Source organism: Marmota flaviventris, chromosome 3 (genome assembly GCF_047511675.1).
Source record: "Marmota flaviventris isolate mMarFla1 chromosome 3, mMarFla1.hap1, whole genome shotgun sequence".
In the NCBI taxonomy this organism is placed as follows: domain Eukaryota; kingdom Metazoa; phylum Chordata; class Mammalia; order Rodentia; family Sciuridae; genus Marmota; species Marmota flaviventris.
Genome location: NC_092500.1, coordinates 130,168,988 through 130,192,450, shown reverse-complemented (window position 1 = coordinate 130,192,450; position 23,463 = coordinate 130,168,988). Strand labels below are relative to the sequence as shown.

Here is a 23,463-nt window from a genome sequence, read left to right as displayed (position 1 = left end):
AACCACAAAAATATCCTCCATGTTTTCTACTAGAAACTATATTTTGTATTTTTGTGCTTAATTGTATAATGCAATTTCAACAAACATTTATGTATATGGTAGATAGCAAGCTCCTCTTTATTCTATGCAGATATCCAGTTGATTTGGATCCATTTATTTAAAAGACCACTATTTTCCACTACAAGTTGCTTTTTCAAAAAATGAATCAGGCTATTTTATATGTGAGTCTCTTTGTGGACTCTTGATTCTCAATGTACAGCCCAAACTGTTTCGTATTCAAAGGAGAAATCCTAAGAAAAGTTTAAAATATTTTGAACTAGATGAAAATGAGAATACAACTTATTAAAATATGTGGGATAGATAGAAAGCAGTGCTTAGAGGAAATTTTATAACAATGAATGTGCATATTGAAAATAAGACAGAGCCCAAATAATCTATTCTTTACCTTAGGAAACTAGAAAAGGAAGAGCAAAATAAATCCAAAATAAGCAGAAGAAGATAAATAAAAATTTAAACAAATAAATAAAATTGAAAGTAGGAAATAAATAGAAAAAATCCATAAAACCCAAAATTATTTGAAAAGGTAAATAAAATCAATAAGCCTTTAGCCAGACTAAGAAAAAGAGGACTCAAATTACTAATTTGATAACTGAGATAAAAATGAATCAATTTGGATCAATCCTTTAAAAGACAGAATCAGTCAACATAAACAAGAAAAATAGACAACCTAAATAGGCCTACATCAATTTTTAAAAATGAACACATTTTATAAGTTTCTGGAGCATAAACCACCAAGATCAGATGGATTTACAAATCATATCAATTTTCTATAATCTCTTTCAAAAGAGAAACTATTCTATTCAAATTCATCCTAGCATTGCCCTAATGGTAAATCCTAATGAAGTTATGACAAGAGAACTATAAAACAATATATCTCATAAGCATAGATGAAAAGTCCTTAACAAAATATTAGCTAACAAAATCCAATAATGAATAAAGAGAATTAAACATCATGGCCAAGTGAGATTAGCTGAGGTTTGCAAGGCTGGTTCAATGTTCTAAAATCAATTAGTGTAATCCAGAACATCAACAGGCTAAAGAAGACAAATCACATGATTATATCAGTAGATGTAAAGGAATTTTACAAAATTCAATACCCATTCATGATAAAAATATCCAATAAACTAGAAATGGGGGGGGTGCTTTTCCAATTTAATGGAGAATATCTACAGATAACATCATAGTTAATTATGAGATACTAAAAACTTTTCCACAAAGATGTTCCTTCTAATTATTCCTTTGCAACATTATACTGCAAATACTAGATAATACAATAAGACAAGAAAAATAAATAAAATATATATTTATTGGGAAGGAATAAATGAAAATGTTTGCAGATCACCTAATTGTTTACATACAAAATACAAAGAGAATCAAGAAAAGGAAACAAACAAATACAAAATAACTCATGGAACACATAAGCAACAGTATTAAAGTTGCACAACACAAGGTTAATATACAAAAGTTAATTCCTTTCCAATATATCAGTAATGAACAAGTAGAAGAGTGCAATTTGAAACTGAGCACAACATCATTTATTTGAGCATCCTCAAACCAAAAAAATAGATATTAATATATATCTATAATGAGGAAAACAATGTTTCTGCTGAATAAAATGAAAATCTTATTAGTACAGCCTTATTAGTGTGATGTCATAGACTAGATGAACAATGATTTGCACTCTACAGTTTCAGTGTACTATCAACAACTTTGCTATCAATTAACTCAGTTATGTAATTACTTCGATTGTTACCATCACTGACAATCAAAGGAATCACTGGTGAGCTTCTTAAGGATATTGTGACCCTCTTACCAGCATATATATTATTGCTTCCTAAGGAATATTGTCCTTTGATTGGCTGAAGAAAACTATTATTTTATGATAGTACCCACTCTAATATTCCCACATCTTTGAATTTTTTATTCTCTTTTTTCCTGCCAAAGCAAATGTGGTACTTCTTCTTAATTTGGTGTGGGCCATTTATTTCTCTACATTTTTTGAAAGCTTCCTGTCAGAGTGTTTGCACCATTTATTAAAGTCCTTTTTGGGTTACTAAATTCACTATTCCAAGAAAGTGGTCCTAGATTAATAAAATTCCCTTATTCAATTTTGTGTCACTTTCCCCACCAACCTGGTCTAACATTTAGAAAGTCGCATCAGTATGCTCTCTATCTTGCTGCGACATAATAGATAGGTGCAAAATCTCTTTTTTGATGAGACAACTCATGTGTTTAGCCAGGTTATCTTTTTATTTGCCCTGTGGACAGGAGAATGGGTGAATGAAGCTCATGCAATTTGACTTATAACTGGAAACCTATACCACATTTTAATCAAAGAGAGTGTGTTAGCTTTTAATTGGGAGAAGTGGGTCACTTCTGAGGTCTCAGAAAAATATGTGAATCAAGATTTGGGGAGTTATCATCCAAAGATGTCTTCCTTTTATGCTTTCTCAATCAGGACCCTGATTCTGGCAAAACAGGCTTTCCCAGTTTAAAATTTTAACTTTCTTTGGATTTCTGTCCCCTCTGTCTTATTACAAAGTCCTAAGACTAGTCCCTATTTTTTCTGCCTTCAAATTGAATGAAATGTGAACCTTTCCATTTAATACCTATCAGTATTCACACTTAGCTTTTTTTCCTTGATTATTCACTTTCAGATTTCCCTGTTATTTTTTTCTGAAGAGTCAATTGAGATTGCCAACAAATGCCTAATTCCACTATCCTTATTGTTTTTATTCTACCCATATTTCTCAAATATCTGATACATTTTCCTAAAGTAATCTTGACTCCACTGGTTTGTCATTCCAGGTTTTCACCACTTGTGAAGATTTTAACAATTATACCATGTTTGTGCCTTTGTGATCTTTTCTTTTTAACAGCAGTGATTTATTTCTCATTGCTAGTGGGCAGCTGGTGATTTAAGCCCCAAATTACATCTTAGCATCTGTTTTCTTGGATAATTCTTGCTACCTATTTTTGCAGGTTTGGTTCTCTGCAAAACAACCCTTGACAGAAGTTAGCTTGCAGGTTTAATATGGAACATATGTGTCTGGACCCTACCTGGGCAGAAGGAAAAGAAGCAAAGTTGGACAAAGGGAGAAATTGATCAGTGATGTATTCTTAATAAAATAATTGACTGTAAACTTCTGAAACTGAAATGGACCATGTTGGAGAAAGTGTACAAGGTTACTGTGCTGGAATGTTTATCAGTCATTGGATATAGAGATCCCTAGGAAAGGGAGACAAAGGGGGAAATTGCACAAAACTTTTGCACATGAAGGTTTTCTACATTTTTACTAGATAATTATTTTATATTTTTGTGTGGCATTATAAGTGTTATTAAATTTAAAATTTTATCACTACTTGTTCAATGATAATACATAATACATACAAATACAAACATAGAATACATAATACATAAAAATATGATTGATTTTTATATGGTAAGATTTTATCCACTGACCTTGATACATTATTTACTCTAATAGCTTATAAATCATTGTTTTTATATGCATAATTATATTATTTACAAATAAAAATGTTTTATTTCTCTCTCTTCCATTATTTTATACTTCTTTTCCTTGCTTTATTCCACTGAGGACCTCTAATAGACAACAGGGTTTATTAAATTATTAGAGTTTTTTTGTTTGTTCAAAGTTTGGTTTTATTTCAACCCTCTTTAAATATTCTTCTAGTTTTCTGAGAAGATTTTCTATAATTGCATATTGTATATCAACAAATACTTTTTGTACACATATTAAAACTATATGGTTTTTTCTCTATCATTTTTACATGCTTAATTAATCCACATTACTAGGATAAATCAAAATTCTTCATATTGTATTGTTATATTTATTCCTATATTAATTTTCTCTGATTTTCTAGAAGACAGAAATTTCCCTGGTTTATTTCTGGAAATATTAGTTTCAGATTCCTATATTACCAGAAACACTGTCTTTATGCTGAACAATATCTGGACTGTATGTACGTGAGAAGATAGGATTTTAGATTCCTTACACTCAGCAAATGAGGCAAAAGAAGAAAGTCTGATGGCACAAATACTAGGAGAGAGGCAGCAATTTAGTTACATCATCTTTATCTAACTTGTGTTATCTAGGTGATGCATGCTGCCCAAAGGTCCTATCAATTTCAGGATATTAGCTGAAGCAAAATAATTGCACTGACTACATTCTTCCATCTGGATCTTCACTCATTAATATACTTTTTCAGTCTTCACTGAATTGGCCATCTTCTCACACATAAAGTTTTTCATAAAAGAGCAGGAAGCATAATAAACATAGGAATTATATATAAATCCACAATATTTATTATTTAAGTCACTTATGTTATTTTTAAACCTGAAAAAAAGGAAAAGAAAAATAAATTACACTTGGCAAGTCAAATATTTAAAACACTTTCACAGAAAAAAATGATTTTTACAATATAACATTATTACCAGTAGGTCAGCTTTATCTCAGGTAAATCTATGTTAAAGTTCAGAATATCAAGTTAATCATTTAATTGACACATATACAATATGAAATATTGTTTTATTTCTCTCTGTCTTCTTTACTTTCCCACATCTGGAATATTTACTGTCATTTAATTCCAGACTTAGCACCTCTTCACATCTAATATGATTTAAAATAATGCTCTTCCATAAGATTCTCTAGTCTAACTAGCCCAGTAGTAAATTTTGTCTCAAGTGTTCTTTGTAATCATCAAACCCAGAAATTAATCTAATGTACAATACCTGAATATCAACATCATCTCCAAGTGACATTTAATTCTAGGCAGTTTTAGAGATTTTACTCTGAAATTCCAACTAATTAACAATTCATAAAAACTGGATTAGTGATTGAGGATGATACATGAAAAACAAATTTGTAAATTAAAAACATTATATTTTGAATAGATATAGCATCAGTCCCCTGGTCAATAAATAATGACCATCAAATAAGTTTATTGATTAATTTTTCAAGAACAAAATTTTGTTTGTGGTAACAACTTACAGATGCTAATCAGCACCCCTTCCAAATACAAGCCCCAAAATAGCACCAAGAACAAAAATAAGAGAGAAAAATGGCAGATTAGAGGAAGGGTGCACTTCCCAGCAGTTTCTCAGCTCCAGATTTACAAAGTGGGAAGACTATTGCTCAGCAAGGTGGGTAACTAAGGGCACTCATTGAAATTCAACCCTGGAGGGTCAAAGAAACCATTAGAGACACAGAAAGCAGAAACTTTGAAGATAATATAAGAAACAATATGTTAGAATCATGCCAGCTTGCTGGTGCCAGTGGTGGTGGTAATTGCTGGGGTGGCTGAGAGGAGGGAGAGGACAGGCAGACAGAGAGGAAGCACAGTTAAAAAAAAAAAAAAAAAAAATATATATATATATATATATATATATATATATATATATAGAGAGAGAGAGAGAGAGAGAGAGAGAGAGAGAGAGAGAGAGAGAGAGAGAGAGAGACACTGGGGAAACCTATGGAATGGAGAGGGAGGCTGATCCTAATGGACCCAGAGTTGGTGGGTGAAGTTGTTGAGTGAAAAGCAACCAAATTTTTGGAACAATGGGTAGAGAGTCTGGGAGGAACCTAGGTAACCAGCCAGAAAGAATCATTAATAAATGGCTAAGTGGCAGCAGGCAGAGGTGGGAAACCTGGAACTCAAAAGAAGTTGCCAGCCTGACTGAGAAATTGCCTACTGTGGGGCCACAGTGACTAATACAGGCACAAAGAAATTTGAGCCTAAGGCAATTCAGGCTTGGGGGATACCAAGGAGAGAGAGAGAGTTGTCTTGGTTGCTAGTGTCCCATATGAGCTGTTGGGAAGACACCAATAACTGATCAAAAATGATCATCTGCACTCCTGGTCTGATCCTGGGTAACTCACATCCATAGTGGTGATTGTAAGACCTATGGATGTTTAGACTCCACACCTTAAAAATGTAATATACAGGGCTGGGGATGTGGCTCAAGCGGTAGCGCGCTCGCCTGGCATGCGAGCGGCCCGGGTTCAATCCTCAGCACCACATACAAACAAAGATGTTGTGTCCACCGAAAACTAAAAAATAAATATTAAAAAATTCTCTCTCTCTCTCTCTCAAAAAAAAAATGTAACATATGGAGGCCTCTGAGTCCTAGATGTCCAGCACAGATAACTGTCTTCGGCAACAGAGGGTGTGGATCAAATCTCAAATACTCATAGCTCAGTTCCAAAGGTCAGCCAAGACTAAGTCCCAACTACTGGAACTTCCAAAATTTAGAACTGTACTAGCCCTGCCACTAGTGGACACCCTTGTTGCGACTCCCCAGTGTATCCAATCCAATGCTGGGAGATGGGAAGCTGATAGCTACACAACCAGCTTTGACTCCTGGTCACAATGATTGGAAGCTTGGTGAACACAAAGACATTGGACTATACAACCCCAAGCCATTGACCCAAAGGTTACAGAGCCCACAAATAAATGCAAAGAATGGCACAACAGCCTAGACAATGAAAAATCCATCCTTGCTAACACTTTTGACTACCACAATGGGAAATAGACCTTTATTTCTCATTAAGAATTTTTATCCTTTTTTTCTATCGCACTCATTTAAATTCTTTTTTTTAGATTTTATTATTTTTTAAATTTTAATCTCATTTTATTTTTTTTATTTTTTACTTTTTTCATTCTGCATGATTCTGTGTGCATATGTGGGCGTGTATGTGTTTGTGTTCCCACTGCACAGAGGTGTGTGTTTGTGTGTGTGTGTGCTCCTACTGCACAAAGGTGTTTTTGTGTGTAGTCACATCATTTTACTTTCATTTTAATCACTTTCCTTTTTTACCTGATTATTATTTAGCTTCAGATTGACTTTGATGAGGTAAAATTTTATGTGGGTTTAAGTTGTTTTCATCTTTCAATTGTTTGTTTGTGTATATCTTGGTTTTTATTCCTGTTATTACTCTTTCTGCACTCTCTTCCCCTACTAATAGCCAAATCTTCCTGTTCCCTCTTCCTCTCTTTCATTAATTTTTTACTTTAATTATCTTTTATTCCTCTATGTTTATAGCCATCATCTGCTACTCATCTCCTGCTTCTCTTCTGCTCACTTTGTAAATATTTTAAAATTCTCTTGCCATCCTACCGTATTTTTTCTTTACTTAAGAAACTATAATTCCACTCTTTGACTGAATTATAAAGTTTATGTAATTCCTACCCTATAATAAAGTGTATGACATAGTAGACATTAACTGTTTAATATATGGTCTAGTTCATGGTTGTTTATTGTTGATGCTGGTGTTAAATGCTGATCCCATCATATGGGATGGTAATTAGTGTCATAGGTGTTAAAGTAGACACAGGCATTTATTTTAAGGCTTGTACATCTGTTGCTAACATTATTGTTATTCTAGGTTCCCCCTTCTTCTAAGACTGACTGGAAAGTGATTGTGCCACTCTGAATTCACAGAGGATCCTGCTGCTGAACACTGCTCACAACTCAGGCAAGTAATAGCAAAACTCACCCCAAACATGAGCTGCCCTCACTCAAGCCTCAATAATACTCAAACATGTAGAATAGGGGATACAAAAATCCCAAATCAATAACCAGGCCCCAAGTAGGAACAACTAAAGGAGGACTCCAGTTCCTACTCTTGGACATCACCTTGTACATAAAAAACAGAGAAGTCCCTAGAACAAAAAGATAACACAAAAGGACACATGTATAAAAGGAATAGATGGATGGATGGATGGATGCATGGATAAATCAATGGATGAGGAAACTCAAGACCTCTGAAAACATGAGGAAATAGGCTAACAAATTTCCTCCCCAAATTCACAATCCCCTAACAAAGGAATTTATAGGTATGGAAATGGACAAGATTCCAGAGAAAGACTTATAAAAACTCATTAGTTAAATGTTTACTGAACTAAGGAATGAATTAAGAGAACAATTACAGATGAAAGACTATTTCAATAAAAAAAATAAAGATACTGCAAAGAAATCAAACTTCTGCACAGCAAAGGAAACAAGAGTGTGAAAAGACAGCCTAAGAAATGGGAGAAGGGCTGGGGATGTGGCTCAAGCGATAGCTCGCTCTCCTGGCATGTGTGCAGCCCGGGTTTGATCCTCAGCACCACATACAAACAAAGATGTTGTGTCTGCTAACTAAAAAATAAATATTAAAAAATTCTCTCTCTCTCTCTCTCTCTCTCTCTCTTTAAAAAAAAAAGAAATGGGAGAAAATCTTTGACAGCTCCTCCTCTGACAGGAGATTAATATCCAGACTATATAAAGAACTCAGAAAAGTTAACATCAAGAAAATAAATAACACAATCAGGAAATGAGAATGAGAACTAACCAGATATTTCTCAAAAGAAAAAACACAAATGGCCAGCAAATATATGAAAAATGTGCAACGTCTCTAGCAATTGGGGAAGTGCAAATAAAAACTGCATTGAGATTTTATCTCACTCCAGTCAGAATGGCAGCTATCAAAAAATACAAAAACATAATAAATGCTGGTGAAGAGGTGAGAAATAAAGTATACTCAGACATTGTTGGTGGGACTGAAAATTAGTCACCACCTGGAAAGATTTTTTTTGAGATTCCACAAAAATCTAGGAATGAAATTTCCCTATAATCCAGCTATCCCACTCATGGGTGTTTATCCAAAAGAACCCAGTACAGCAGCAGAAAGAAAATAAGATGAGGGAGAAGAGAAGGGAAAGAGGGCAACCAGGGACTAAAATGAGGTACTGTAAATTGCATGCATGTATGATTTTGTCAAAACGAACCCAATTATTATGTATAATATAATGCACTAATAAAAGAAAAGGAACAAAACAAAAAATAACATGTACATATATAAATCATATATATGATGATTATATACATTTTATTTCCGTGTTATTTCTTGATAATTTTAAATGTCTACCATGTATTCCATTCCATTGTAAATACCTTTCCAGTTGCAAAATTGCAAGCACACATATATTCTGCTTTTTCAAAACAAGATTCCACCTCTCCTAACACCCATATTACCTTCACCTTTAGGCCTTCAATGCCAAATGAGACCTTTCAGATATATATTTGTCTCCCTTTCATTTATGCAGACCTTATCCCCTATTCTTCCTGTCATTGCCAGACACCAAAGAGAGAGTCATCTCATTTTTCTGAGCCACACTCCTATACTTACTATTTATAATTAAAGGGAAAAAAAACAAGGGCATAAAACAAAACAAAAATCTCTATTTGCTATGTGGCTGGGCTGATGAGTATTCAGAAATCTCAGTATTGAGTCAGTGGGAGCATTCCAGTGCAATTGCTTGAACTGCCCCCACTTGATGTGTCCTCAGCTAAGAATTTGGAATAAATGCTGGCCTCCCAACAGTGTTCAGCAGGTTAACACTCTGATTTCTTTCTTTAATGTGGCCAGCTTCCAAATTTTAGACATTATACAATACAAATTGTATTTTGACACATTTTTATGTAAAGCCTTAATGTTTTCCCCATTACAAGCATAACAAATACAATGTATAATCCCATTTATAGTAGTGTAACTACTTTCTTAAATAGATTATGCAATTAATTATTTCATACACATATATGTGCATTACATATTGCATTATACACACACACACATATACAGTATACCATGCTAAAGTCATATTATTCTTTACAATGAAACGTTCTTCTGGTTAGTTTTTCCCTAAAATTTTCTAATTTATGTGTCAATTATAACTAAAAATCCAAAAATATTTTTGGGTAATATGTTTTTCTAACTGAAACATTAATCACATTATGGTCTTTTTAATCCCTAGAATTATTAAGTTAGTCTTCACATATGATTGATGTTTAAGTAACTTAAGGAATATATTGATCTTTCATACATCTATGAATCCCAGAATTTAGCATATTATTAAGTATTTGTTAGGGTCCAGTGAATTTTGTTGCCTTTCATAATTTCCTTAGATAAAATAACTATTTATAGACACTTCCCTAAATTTGGCTACTATGACTTTGTTAGTGATTTGTCAATATAATGAGAATACATTTGTGGTTATTTTCTGTATGACCAAACACATCAAGTAAATATGACAGATCAGGGATCTTCAAGGATGCAATCACAATGAAAGCTTGCTAATTGCTACTTACAGTGCTCCTGGTAAAAATATCTAAACTTAAACCCAACTATAAAAAATACAACAAGAATAGAGACTTACCAGGCAGAAGAAGCAATCATGTCATCCAGCCTTACACCGTTCATGTGATAATTTCCAGGAGATAATCCCAGCCAAAAGTCATATAATTGAAGGGATTTTATGAATTCCTATAGAGAATAGAAATGATCTGTTTTAAAAAATATATGTTCTGTTGTACTTTCCTTACAATGCAATTTCTGACATATTACTTTCTTAGAATTTTTGATATTGTACTACTAATTTTCAATGCCATTTAAAAGAAGTTGAAAGTGATTTTAACCTTAAGATTTCAGCAGTTTTACAGTATCACTTTCTGTCTCACAAGGGTGAGTCAGTTCATGGTATAATTAACAAGGTTGAATATTTGAGCAGTTAATATTCAGTCAAAGGCAATGGAGATAGTTACTGAATGTAACGGAGCATTAACAGAAAAAGCAGAGTAAGAAAACGGTGCAGCAGAATTGGAGAAAAGTAGTCATAGAATAGAATTCAGAACCAGTCCAAAATTTTGTAGTCAAAACAATGTGTCCTCAATTCACAATAGCTAGACTGTGGAACCAACCTAGATGCCCTTCAATAGATGAATGGATAAAAAAAAAAAATGTGGCATCTATACACAATGGAGTATTATGCAGCACTAAAAAATGACAAAATCATAGAATTTGCAGGGAAATGGATGGCAGTAGAGCAGATTATGCTAAGTGAAGCTAGCCAATCCTTAAAAAACAAATGCCAAATGTCTTCTTTGATATAAAGAGAGCAACTAAGAACAGAACAGGGAGGAAGAGCATGAGGAAAAGATTACCATTAAACAAAGACGAGTGGGGGGAGAGAAAGGGAGAGAGAAGGGAAAGCATATGGAAACGGTAGGAGACCCTCAATGTTACACAAAATTACATATAAGAGGTTGTGAGGGGAAAGAGGGTGGGAAACAAGGGAGAGAATTGAACAACAGCAGATGAGGTAGAGAGGGAAGATGGGAGGGGAGGGGAGGGGGGATAGTAGGGGATAGGAAAGGTAGCAGAATACAACAGTCACTAATATGCCATTATGTAAAAATGTGAGTGTGTAACCGATGTGATTCTGCAATTTGTATTTGGGGTAAAAATGGGAGTTCATAACCCAATTGAGTCAAATGTATGAAAGATGATATATCATGAGCTTTGTAATGTTTTGAACAACCAATAAAAAAACAGCAAAAAAAAAAAAACAATGTGTCCTTTCATATTCCTGACTTGAAATTTTTCCTTGAGTAAAAAACTATGAATGGGTTATCTAAGAATAATTTAATGAGAAAGAAATTATGATTGATATCCCCTCTTCTGTAAAGAATGACAAATTGCCTTACAATAAAGAAGCTGATATGCTTAGAAAATGTAATTTTGCTGAGAAACACATGATTACTGAGGGACCAGAAATAGTAAGTGAAATAATTGAAAAAAATGTAGGCCTGGAAAAAAAGGAAAAAAAGTAAATCAGAAAATAAATAAATCACAGAGAAAACACTTATTCTGGGTCCCATAACTCAGTTCAGCAGATTTGCTTGGTACTTGCCTTTGTCATACCATTCAATTTCTACTTATTTATATATATTTTGTGATAGCATAGTTAGCCAAACTTTTTCCTTTAATGAAAAAATACAACAAGGTAGAAACAAGAAATATCCTCTTACATACTTTTTATGAAATTGGTAATTCTCAGGTATGATCTCTAGGTCCTGTGTTTTCAGATAAATGTGGCCTGATTCCAGAGTTCCAACTTGGTAATGGTCACAGGCCTGAAGATTCTGGGTACCCCTGATCTATTCTTCTACCCATAAATTTCTAAGATTCTATTGATTCTAAGATCCTAAGCTAAGGTTTTGTGTGTTTTACCTTGGCTGTGATTCCCTGAGAAAAATATACAAAGTCTCAATCACCTTGCACTTTGACTAGAATAAGCAAGAATCATGAATGGGTTGATACTGATTTTCCCAACATACCCCACTCCTATTTTATAATAGGAGAAGAGATTTCCTTTCTCACAGGCTGAGAGACTTGGGGAGTCTTACCGATTTTTTTTTGTTCCTAACTTGCAGCAGACTGGCATTCTGAGCAGAACAGAAAATTTCGCTGTTTTGCCATGTTTCAAAATGCTTGAGTCTGATGTAACAGCTATCCCCATACCATATCCATCCCTTTGGACAAGGTTTACATTTGTGCTCTGGAAGAAGAAATAGTTTTATTTTTTTTTATTTTTTTTTTTTTGTGAATACTCTTTGTTATTATGTCCATACTTTATGTGACAATGAACAAATTTACAGTGTTTCTTCTTTTTAGGTGAAAGGAAGAGAAACAAAATGAATCTTGTATGTTACATTCTTACATATCACAAAAAAAATGTGTCTGACACATAATTTGAACAAAAATTTTAAAGTAAGAACTTAGATTCAAGTGTGTCTTACTGTATCAGGAGACCTGGATAATTTTCATCATTTCTCATATTCACTTATGGCAATAAAAACAAACCACAGAAAATATTCTGTATGGTCAGAATCAGTTTCTCACACACACACACACACACACACACACACACACACACCTGTAGAAATCCTCCCTTCTCCAACTAGTGCACCTGTAGCTCTCTGACTTGTTCACTATTGGAGAGACTACTCAGAGGCACAAGGAACTAAAACAAACAAACAAAAAAACCTATACAAATTTATAGAAATGTTATAACACCAATTTCCCAAGGTAACACTAATAGTGCGTCTCTTTTCTATGGCCTTTCATCATTTACTGCAATTTGGAATGAGGTAATTCAAAAAGATGTACTTCCTTTCCTGTTGTCTAATGACCACAGAGCCTAAAATAATAGTAATAGCAGATTACAGAAATTACATATTGTCTGTTTTATTACATAAATGTCATTCCTTAATAATTTGGCAGCTTATAGTTATGATTATTTTTTTCTTCTAATTGCATGAAGATATCAATGAGAATTTCATCAACTAAATTTAATTCCTTTCTTTAAACAATGGTTAGTGATAAAATTATTCTTAAGTGACTTTAAGGTTTATTCTATTTATTTATTAAGGTTTATTATAATTATTCTTAAGTGACTTTAATGGCTAGTAACTCTGAGAGCAACACAAGGTTACCTGGTTCTTTTCTATATAGCTCACGACACAATTTGGTGGCTACTATTTGCAGTGTGATAGAGAGGTTCCTGATATTTTCTGAGCTTCTGTTGTTATCCATGAGTTGTAGGGAAACATTTCTCTGAAGTTCTTCTTTGATATTTTGCAGTTTATTCAGTTTTTCCATTTCTAACTTCAAAGTTTTATAAACTCCAGTTGAAAAAAAAAAGGAGAAAGGAGAGAGAGAGAGATGATAAAACATTGTAAATCCTTGATAGAATTATCACCTTTATAAATTCTTGTTTGTTTTGTTTAGCTTTGATTTTTTACTGTTTTTTCTTTTGTTTTGCAGAAGTAATATTTAAAATTCTATAAACCACATTAAGGTTCATTTGTGGGCACACACCTCTTATTATTACAAGCCCTTAATTCAAAGAACAAACTTAGGCTGTAAAATTCATAACATTTAGATGCCTTTCCTTTCAGTCAGGACAGTGTTAATACATACATATGCCTCCCAAGGCTCCTAGTCCAATGAGCAGCAGAAGGCAGAGGAGAGTCAGGATCAAGGCTGATTGACGCCACAGAGGGGAAGGAACAGAAGGTGCTGTAGAAAACAACAAAATTTGATTCATTCATTTGTTAATTCATTCTGCCTTTATTTGTTTCCTAATATGTACCTTGGAAAGGAATGTGATTTGCTAAAAACTCATGGACTTTAAAACATTTTTTTTCAATTGTAAATCAAGAATAAGTCAGAAGCGTTAGTTTGTTGTTTGTCATGCAAAATGGTTCTCATAAGTGAAGAGGTAAACTTTTAGAGTGATTCAAGAAACCAAAAGGCAAAGATGAGGTTTATAAAAGAAAGAAGAGAAAGCAGTTAATCTTGACACTGTGCATCTTGTGTATAAAATTGGGGGAAAATGAGTAGCTGGCAAATAGCAGAGAAGTCAATCTGAGTAACCTTTCTTTAAGGCATAGTTTGCAGCTTATCAAAGGAAATACTTTTAGTTGTTTATGTATTCCCCATGTAACCCCTAGTTTGGTTGCAGAACATAACAAGGTAGGCTGTTTCTTTGTAATATGTCCAGGTATTCTCTTATGAGAAATAGAAAATACCGGTGGTCCATTTTCAAAATGCAGTATTTAGGTTTGTTTGTTTAATTAGTTACACATGACAGTACAATGATCTTGACGTATCATACATTTGAATCAGATGGGGTATAATTTCTCATTTTTCTGAGTGTACAAGTTGCAGAATCACATTGGTCATACAGTCACGTATTTAGTTTTAAATGTAAAATGACTTGGGTTCTAAAAAAGGCAGCTGGAGGGTAGAGCAGAATGGAAAGTTACAAGCAGTTAACAGGTGAGTGTAAAAATTCACAGACCCTTGACAAAAGGCAGTGAGAAGGAAGGGACCCACCAGACCAACAGAGATAAACTGTGCAGGTGACAGAAAGCGCTCAACCCAGGGGGACTTTCCCACAACAAGGGAACAAAGGGAGGTGGGGGACAACTAAAGGATGCATCTCTTTAAATATCCCAATAGGAAATAGTGAATTCAGCTGACCAATGGGTAGCTGTCAAGTACTCACTTTCCTTAATGGCTGTCCAAGCCAAAGATTGTGTGGTTAGCCCTGACTAATGGGCAACAACCCAGTGCCGTTGCATCAGGGATAAAAGCCTAGCAGATTGCCTATTCATTGCACCTGCCTTTCAGTTTTCATTGTTGTGCACCCATCTGCACCATGAAAGTAAAATTCTTGCCTTGTCAACAGAGCTAATCAATCTCCGAATGTTTATTTTAGCTCCTGGGGTACCCAGGACCCCCAATATTTTCAACATCCTCATTGGCTCCATGCCTTCCTTAGTTTAGATCTATACCATTTACTGATCAGAATTTTCAATTTTTAAAAAAATTTTTTTAGCAAAAAACTTTTATCGAATGCTTTTTTTCTTTCTTTACTGAGTAGTAAAGCCCAGAATAGATCATTTCCCTACAAAAATCATGAAATTTATATTGTAAATTATCATTAAGTAGCTATGTTATTTAAATTTGTCATCATATGTATATGTGAAGACTAGCTATTTAAAGAAAATACAATTCAAGGATAATGTCATAATCTTACTATGTTTGTGAAATATATCTTAACATCCCACAGTTAGTTGATAGTGCAAAAATGTGAAATCCAAAGAGAATTGAAAATAAAATGTAAAACTTAATTCCTTTAGACATTAGAAAATTGTTATTACAAAAAGAACTACATGGTCAGGATCATACCTAAAGTTAGAATTACAAATTTAAGTGCTAACTTTTGTAAAAATTATTTTCTAATTTGTCTATGCATTCCATTATTTGAAAGCTATCATTGGGTACATTATATTTGCTAGACACTATTGTGATTGCCACTGATACAGAAGTGACAAGACTTGCAAGTCTCTGTTCTCATGGAGACATATTTTATTATGAGAGGAACCAAATGAATAGATGGATAGATAAATCTCACATTGGACTATAGTGTACAGAAATTTGAAGCTGAGTTATGATTTAGAAAGTAAGTAGTTTAGAACTTGTGGAAAGTGGGAATCAGCATACAAAGTTAGTGGGAATAGAACTGCATACAGCAAAAATGTCTAGTTCAACAACCCTAATTTGGGGGAAAGCTTTCTATTTGAAAAACAGAAATAGAGTGGCTGTAGTGTTCTGGTCAATGTGAAAAATGATATTTATTCAAGGAAGTAAAAATAAATAAATAAATAAATAAATAAATAAATAAAAGAACTTCATTTAAAATTGAGAAGCAGTCTTGAGATTTTCTAGTCTTGAGATCCTGGGGAAAGTCCTAAGAATATATTTGGAAGTCATTGTTTTTGAAACCAAATGACAGAATGAAGCAACTTACAAGAGTATATTGAGTGATATAAGAAAAGGGGACCCAGAACACAGCCCTGGGGTACTCCATCGAATAAACATTGATCCAGAGGCGGGGCAAAAGCAGAAACAGCAGTGCCTGTGATATCAGAAACCACGTCCAGAAGAATGTGCAGAGAAAATGTTTGCAAAAGAAGGAATGTTCAACTCTGTAAATTATGCAGGGAAGTGAAGCAACAAATAATAAAGACATGACTATTGGGAGGAAACAGGGAGGCCATCAGTGACCTAGACAAGAATAGTTTCCATGAGACAGTAAGAAAAGAAGCCTCAAAAAGCTGGTTGAAAGGAAATTAGAGAGGGAGTCAAGGACCAAAGATAATACTTTCAAAAACAAAAATTATTTCTTTCTCTTTTGAATACATACATGCAATCATGTTCCTTTAAAAAAGAAACATAAAAATCTATGACTTTTATGAGCAAAATATTCTCCTTGTTCCACAGCTTTATCTAATGAAGGGAAAAACACTTTAGACAACCCAGCCATTAGAAAATATCTTTTTTTATGTATCTTGAGTGTAACATTAAAAAGTATACTTGTAAAAGATTAAGAATGTTCAGTGTATACATCACTGATTTTAGAAAAAGAAAAACCCTATAGTCAGTTAATTAGGCTACTTTTGATACATTTGGTAAAAATGGGAGACTTGATTAAAAATTCAGATTGAATGATACCGATATCATTATCCATGCACTCATACCTGAAGTGGGAAGTATAACCACTTCTGCCACCTTACAACACATCCATAGCTGAAAATCTTACCTTTTTCCCCAAATTTTTGAAGATCCTGGGTATTTTCTGTCTTATTGGAGTCCTGGAATTTTAGATTTGTGTAAGTAATTTCTTCAGACATTGGTGAATATTCAAGGAAAATTTGAGAAAGTGTTTTTAAAAAAGGTGCGGGACAGCTAATCCTTGAATGCTAAGTAAGATCTGTAACTAAACTTCTAAACTGAGGCTTAAATTTACAAGCTTAAGCTTCTGATCATAAACTTACTGTACCAGTCTCTCTATGTCTGCATACAAGTTTGTCTCTGACCTCAGACGAAAGAGAGAGCTGTTGCAAGAGGAAACATCTTTCTTCCTCATATGTCTTCCTTTTTCTTACTTCTATATATTTACCAACTAAATAAAGTTTGGCTTTATTTTCTTTCAGAACTGCCGATTAAACCCAGGGGTACTCTATCAATGAGTAACATACCTAACCCTTTTTATTTATTTATTTATTTTTATTTTGAGACAGGGTTAGGCTAAGCTGCTCAGGTTAGCTTTGAACTTGTGACCCACCTACTTTTGACTCCAAGAAGCTGGGATTACAGGTGTGCAACACTGCACCTGACTATAAAGTATTTTTTGAAATTGTGTTTGTATATTATTATTATTATCACATAAAAGTACACAAATAATTAGCTCCACATAGTATGGCTATAAGTAGAATTTATTTTTAAGCAGAAATATAATAGAAAAGATGCAGTTCACAAAACATTCTCTAATCCAAAGTAATGGACTAGTTTAAGTGTTCTGTCTGCATCATGGGCAAGATCCCAGTAGAAGGATTGGCTTCACTAGGAGACTGAATGCACACAAAAAGTGACTCCCAACTACAGTGAGAGAGCACAAAACATCCTTCACACTGCTGCATAGCTATAGCTTATGGGGAGCTTTAGAATGCCTTGTTTCTCTAAATTTCAAGAGACATAATAAGGGATCTTGGGCCTAGAAGCCACACTGGGAACTTTCATACTTATGGAAAAGGTCTGTATGTGAGGGCTCTGTGACCAGCTCTGTAGGCTAGAAAAACTAAGATCAGCCTTGCTGTCTTTCTATAGACAGCCTCTATCAATATGACCCACTTAGCTAAGCTTCCAAAAGGAGAGAAGGAGTTCCTAAGATCATCCAGGTTTGTGTTCTGTTAATTTGACTCAACATTCTTAGAATTCTTGATAAGTATGAAAGTGAAGATGGGAAATGAGCAATGATTATTTTTTAATGTTTCTTGATTTTTTGTTAGTAAATCTTTCTTAATTTTTGTTAGTAAATCTTACTCTGTTTGATGAACATAGCTGCACCATTGTTTGGGACATATATATTTATAATTGTTATGTCTTGTTGGTGTATGGTTCCCTTGAGCAGTATGTTTATCCCTTTTAATTAACTTTGGCTTGAAGTCTATTTTATTTAATGTGAATATGGACACTCCTGCTTGCTTCTGCAGTCCATGTGAGTGGTGTGATTTTTCCCAAACTTTCACCTTTAGCCTGTGTGTGTCTTTTCATATCAGATGAGTCTCCTGTAGGCAGCATATTGTTGAGTCTTTTTTAAAAATCCAATCTGCTAGCCTATGTCTTTAGTAGTTAGTAGTTTATGCCATTAACATTTATGATTATTTTTGAGACATGGTTTGTATTTCCAGCCATATTTGTTTATTTTTGTTATTTAACTTGACTTGATTTTCTTCCTTGATTAATTTTTCCTTTAGGTTACTACCTCCCTCTGCCTATTTTCATTGTTTTTCGTTTCCTCTTTGTGGAATGTTTTGCCAAGGATATTTTGTAGTGCTGGTTTTCTAGCTATAAATTCTTTTAACTTTTGATTATCATGGAAAGTTTTTATTTCATCTTAAAATATAAAGCTTAATTTTTCTGGATACAAGATTTGGCACCCATTTTCTTTCAGAGCTTGATGTATGTTATGCCAGGATCTTCTAGTTTTCAGGGCCTGGGTTGAAAAATCTGCTGTTATCCTAATTGGTTTTCCCCTATATGTAATCTGATTCCTTTCTCTTGTGGCTTTTAAAATTCTTTTCTTATTCTGTACGTTGGGCATTTTTAGTATAATGTGCCTTGGTGTGGATTGTTGTGATTTTGAACATTTGGCATCCTGTAGGCTTCTTGAATTTGGGTTTCCAATATATTCTTCATGTTTGGAAAGTTTTCTGATATTATTTAATTGTTTATTCCTTTGGTTTGGACCTCTATGCCTTCCTCTATCCCATACTCTTAAATTTGGTCTTTTTATGCTATCCCATATTTCTTGAATGTTCTACTCATGGTTTCTTATCATTATCACTGTGTGGTCTATGTTCTTTTCAAGATTATATATTTTATCTTCATTGTCTGATGTCCTATCTTCCAAGCGGTCTACTCTGTTGGTAATGCTTTCATTTGAGTTTTTAATTTGGTTTATTGTTTCTTTCATTTCAAGGATTTCAGTATTTTTTGTTTGTTTGTTTTGTTTTGTTTTTAGAACCTCTATCTCCCTGTTGAGGTGATCTTTTGCTTCTTGGATTTGTTTATGTAGCTCCTTGTCGAAGTGATCTTTCACTGCTTGTATTTATTTGCTCTCTTATATCTTCCTTTAGTTCACAGAACATTTTAATCATGTATATCTTGAATTCTTTCTTTGTCATTTTTTTCTACTGTGGCTGCCAATGATTCTAATGATTGGTTTCTTGATTTGTTTGTGGTACTTTCTTCCCTTTTCTTTTTGTGTTGCTCATGTGTCTTCCTTTCCAGCTCTGTGGGTCTAGATTGTTAGTGTTTTTACCTTATAGGTTTGTAGTGCTCTTGTAGGGATCTAAGACCTCTCCTTTGTGGGGAAGGACAATGTTAATAGATCCCAATATCAACAATATATCACCTATGAATAACTTTTTGTTATTAAGACATTTACAGTTTAGTCTCAATGTCCAGAAATGTTGGATTCAATTTTCATCTAAGATATAAACAGTAGTTTCATAAAAAGGTTTACAGTTTCTGATGGTGGATATATCTTCCTAAGATAATATGTCTTAGGAAGTGTGAAAGAATTCTAATGAAGAGGGTTAGTAGCAAAAGAATAGACAGGAAGTAAATTAGGTTAGACAATACATGGGAAGACAGTGGAGTACTTGAAACAACTAACACACATATGTATTTATAAAAATGCAGAATGTTAAAATAGTAAAATTTGGAGGGGGAATAAAATAAAACAAGAAAAAATAGGAAAAATGGCATATAAACACCTCTATATTATATTATTCAGGTGACTCAGTTCTCAAAATCCTATTTCATGCAAAGTTCTTGGTTTTATATATGTTGGTGATGTGAGGGCTGGAGAATAGAGAGGTAGAAGAGAAAGAGGAAAAAAAACTCGAAAGAAGAAACCAAGGTTGTTGCTAGTTTTAGAGATTCGTAACTTTTCTTTTCTCCTCATCCAATAGGTGGGGTTGTCTGTTTTAAGATGTATCTCTGCCTCAGGATGGTGTAGGTAACCAGGGTGGGAAGACTGGTCCTGGTGTAGGGCATCTAGAAGTGGGGAGTGCCACCTCCTGCCAGTCTCTGCAGGGAGACTACACCTCAAGGGTCTCTTTTTGGTACTGGTAGTCTGACTTGAACATCCGGTATTTTCTCCCTCTCTTGCCTGGAGATTTCCCAGCTCCTGGTCTCTCTGTTAGACTCCAAACTTTAGTCCCATCCCCTCTCAATTAGCAGTTCCCACCTGCAGGACCTCTCACCCCTAGGCTCACACCAGGTGGGCAGTGCCTTGGTCGCACTGCACACCTGCCCAGCTAGGAGCTTTTTTGTGTTGAGTGGTCACTGTGCCGAGTTATCACAACTGGGGGGAGGAGGGAGCTGGATACCAGGTACCTGGCCAGATGGAGATCCAATCTGAGAGCTGCCCCCAACAAATATGGCGAGAAAGGTTATCCAAGATGTAGTCGGTCTGCTTCTAGCACCAGGGTGTCTGGTGAGGTGGGGGGAGCCAGGTGATGGCATTGTGCTGTGTGTAGTAGTAGCAGAGTGACCTGTGTGGGTGTGGAGCACAGTTCTGCAGAGGTGCTGATAGGTGATTCTCCTAAGCTGCTTGAGAGCCGTGCGTGGGCTAGAACTGGGGGTTTTTGGTTTCCAGCACCGGGGCTCGGAGTCCTGTTCGAACACTGAGGTTCTGAGCCTTGCGCGGGGGTCAGAGCGCTGGTGATTCCTGTGAAAATCAGTTGTATAGGAAGGAGTCCTCTTATACTCTCTGAGATGCAGTATTCTGACTAGGTGAGATCTGGGTCATGGATCGACACAGAATGCTGCCTCCCTTTGGCCCACCATCTTGGAATTCTCATTTTATGAATTTTTCCTACATTTGTAATTTATAATTATCTCTTTGTAGGAGATTTCATCAGATATAAGCTCCAGTTCTGTGGCCAGAACCGGAAACTTCCCTCTTGTTCTTTGCATTACACATACTGAATATATAAATATACTGGATATTATTTATATATATATATATATATATATATATATATATATATATATATATATATATATAAATATCCAGTATATGTATGTGTGTTTGTGTTTGTGTGTGTGTGTGTGTGTGTGTGTGTGTGTATAAAATCAACTAACTGATGCACATTATTTTCTGGAATGAGACTCATTAGAGGAAAATAGCACAAAGAAGTAATGGCAGTTACTCATTTGTTCCCTCACCCATCACACTCTTGTGAAATTCTTGTGCAATGTGCAGGTATGTGGAAAGTCTGGGCAGACACTAGGGATTGGAGTCCAGAGTTTTCACATGGGTATTTTGGGTACAAAGCTGGTTAGTCAGAAGTTCCTCTACTCTCATGACTAAGAAGTGCATTCTAAGCATTTTAGTAATGGCATAATAAAGAAAAATGTAGCTCCTTCCTTATTTTCTCTACCTCAGCATTTTTACTATAGAAAATGCAAGCCCTAACCTTTATATCTATATCTGTAGGATGCACCTAAAACAATCACATAAGTCATTACTGAAGGACTTTATGCCAATGAGTTGCCCTAAGTTCACTGTAGCCAGCTAATATGGAAACTTACAGGAGCTAAATTGATACAGACCAGTATAACACAAGCTAATTCTTACCCATCATATTAGTTGTGATTTCAGAGTATCGCTATTTATTCCCATTCCATAACCAAACACTTTCACCTATAAGAACTCCAGGGCTGGATTACTGTAGCAGACAGCTGCCCAAGGGAAGACTCAGTTCAACCCAGCACTCCCACTTTTACAAGAACAAATTAAATCTAATAACCAGCAAATTCATTACATTTTCTGAATCTATCAGAGATCTGAGCTTATAAGGCAATTAATTCACCTGAAATCTAAGGAAAGATAGGTACCTCCAAGAAGAGACAGAATGTGAAGTCCTATACATGTGGGGTAAGCACTTAACCCATACACATATTTTAAAGCATTTAGGTAAATTAACAAGTCACAGGAGACTGAGGGTAAGTAAATTGCATGAGAGCATAGAACCCTTGGCAGCCACCTCCAAAAGAATAAGTCACACTTATTGATAGCACTTTCTAGACTCTCCAGATGGTGAAGGGCTGAGAGTATATTAGGGTATTTTAGAAAGTTTCTCTTCTGTTATAGTTTTGGGAGAGATGAGCAGCAGCCATTGCACAAATGACAAAAAACTCTTCTTGGAAATGTCTTCCCTGTGGACCAAAAGCCTGGGGCCTGAGGATAAAGCTGCTAAGTCTCCATCTCCGGCTTGAGGTGAAAACCTGTTACAGCTGGGGGGAAGAGACAGAAACCTCTCCACTCCTGATGGAGGAACAGGAAGACATCTGAATAGTATTTGCACTGGCTTCTTTAAAGACCCCTGCTAAATTAAACTCTGGTTGTTCACAGTAGTAACTTGCTTAAAAGTGTACCCTGTCCCAATTCTCCATTTCTTTTGTAGAACATTCTTTTCCTGTGGTCAGTACTTGGGTTGTATGGATACCTGACGCTTTTACAGAGAAGTTTAATAGAGATTTAGTACATGAAAAAATCTAGACCAACCTCTGGAGTACTTAAATAATTTAAAAGAAAAGAAAAACTGCTGTGACTTAAGTAGGGTGGACAAATAAAGTACAAGGTATCTCAATTAAATTTGCATTTTGGATAAAAAGAATTAATTTTAATGCAAATATTCCTCATATAATATTTGTATTTTGTTGTCTTTGCAATATTTGTTGTTGATCTGAAGTTCAAAGAAACATGAAATCCTGTATATTAAGTTGCTAAATATGGCCACTCTCTATATAAGCTCAGTAGAGTGGGTTGACTAGAGAAATGAAGAAAAATTTATATATAGAGAAAGATTATTTTAATGGGAAAGGAGGTTTATTCCCACCCCCCAAAATGTAC

The 23,463-nt window shown here is 34.6% G+C and overlaps 1 protein-coding gene across 1 annotated transcript; it reads right to left on the bottom strand.

Moving 5' to 3' along the window:
• Positions 1-1,348: 1,348 nt before the first annotated feature.
• On the bottom strand, positions 1,349-17,344 carry Clec12a (C-type lectin domain family 12 member A). Its single transcript, XM_027923841.2, has 6 exons — positions 17,074-17,344; positions 13,884-13,982; positions 13,397-13,585; positions 12,308-12,459; positions 10,279-10,385; positions 1,349-4,418 (listed from the first exon to the last, which is right to left on the bottom strand). The coding sequence occupies exons 1-6, from the start codon at positions 17,162-17,164 to the stop codon at positions 4,274-4,276; spliced, it is 783 nt and encodes a 260-aa protein (XP_027779642.2). The 5' UTR covers positions 17,165-17,344; the 3' UTR covers positions 1,349-4,273.
• Between the last annotated feature and the right edge of the window lie 6,119 nt (positions 17,345-23,463).

Coding starts and splice junctions, on each gene's coding strand:
- Clec12a (XM_027923841.2), bottom strand. CDS start 17,164: ATGTCTGAAGAAATTACTTACACAAATCTAAAATTCCAGGACTCCAAT. Junction 13,983..17,073: donor TCAAAAATTTGGGGAAAAAG/GTAAGATTTTCA, acceptor TGTTTTCTACAG/CACCTTCTGTTCCTTCCCCT. Junction 10,386..12,307: donor TTAGGAACAAAAAAAAATCG/GTAAGACTCCCC, acceptor TATTCTCTATAG/GAATTCATAAAATCCCTTCA.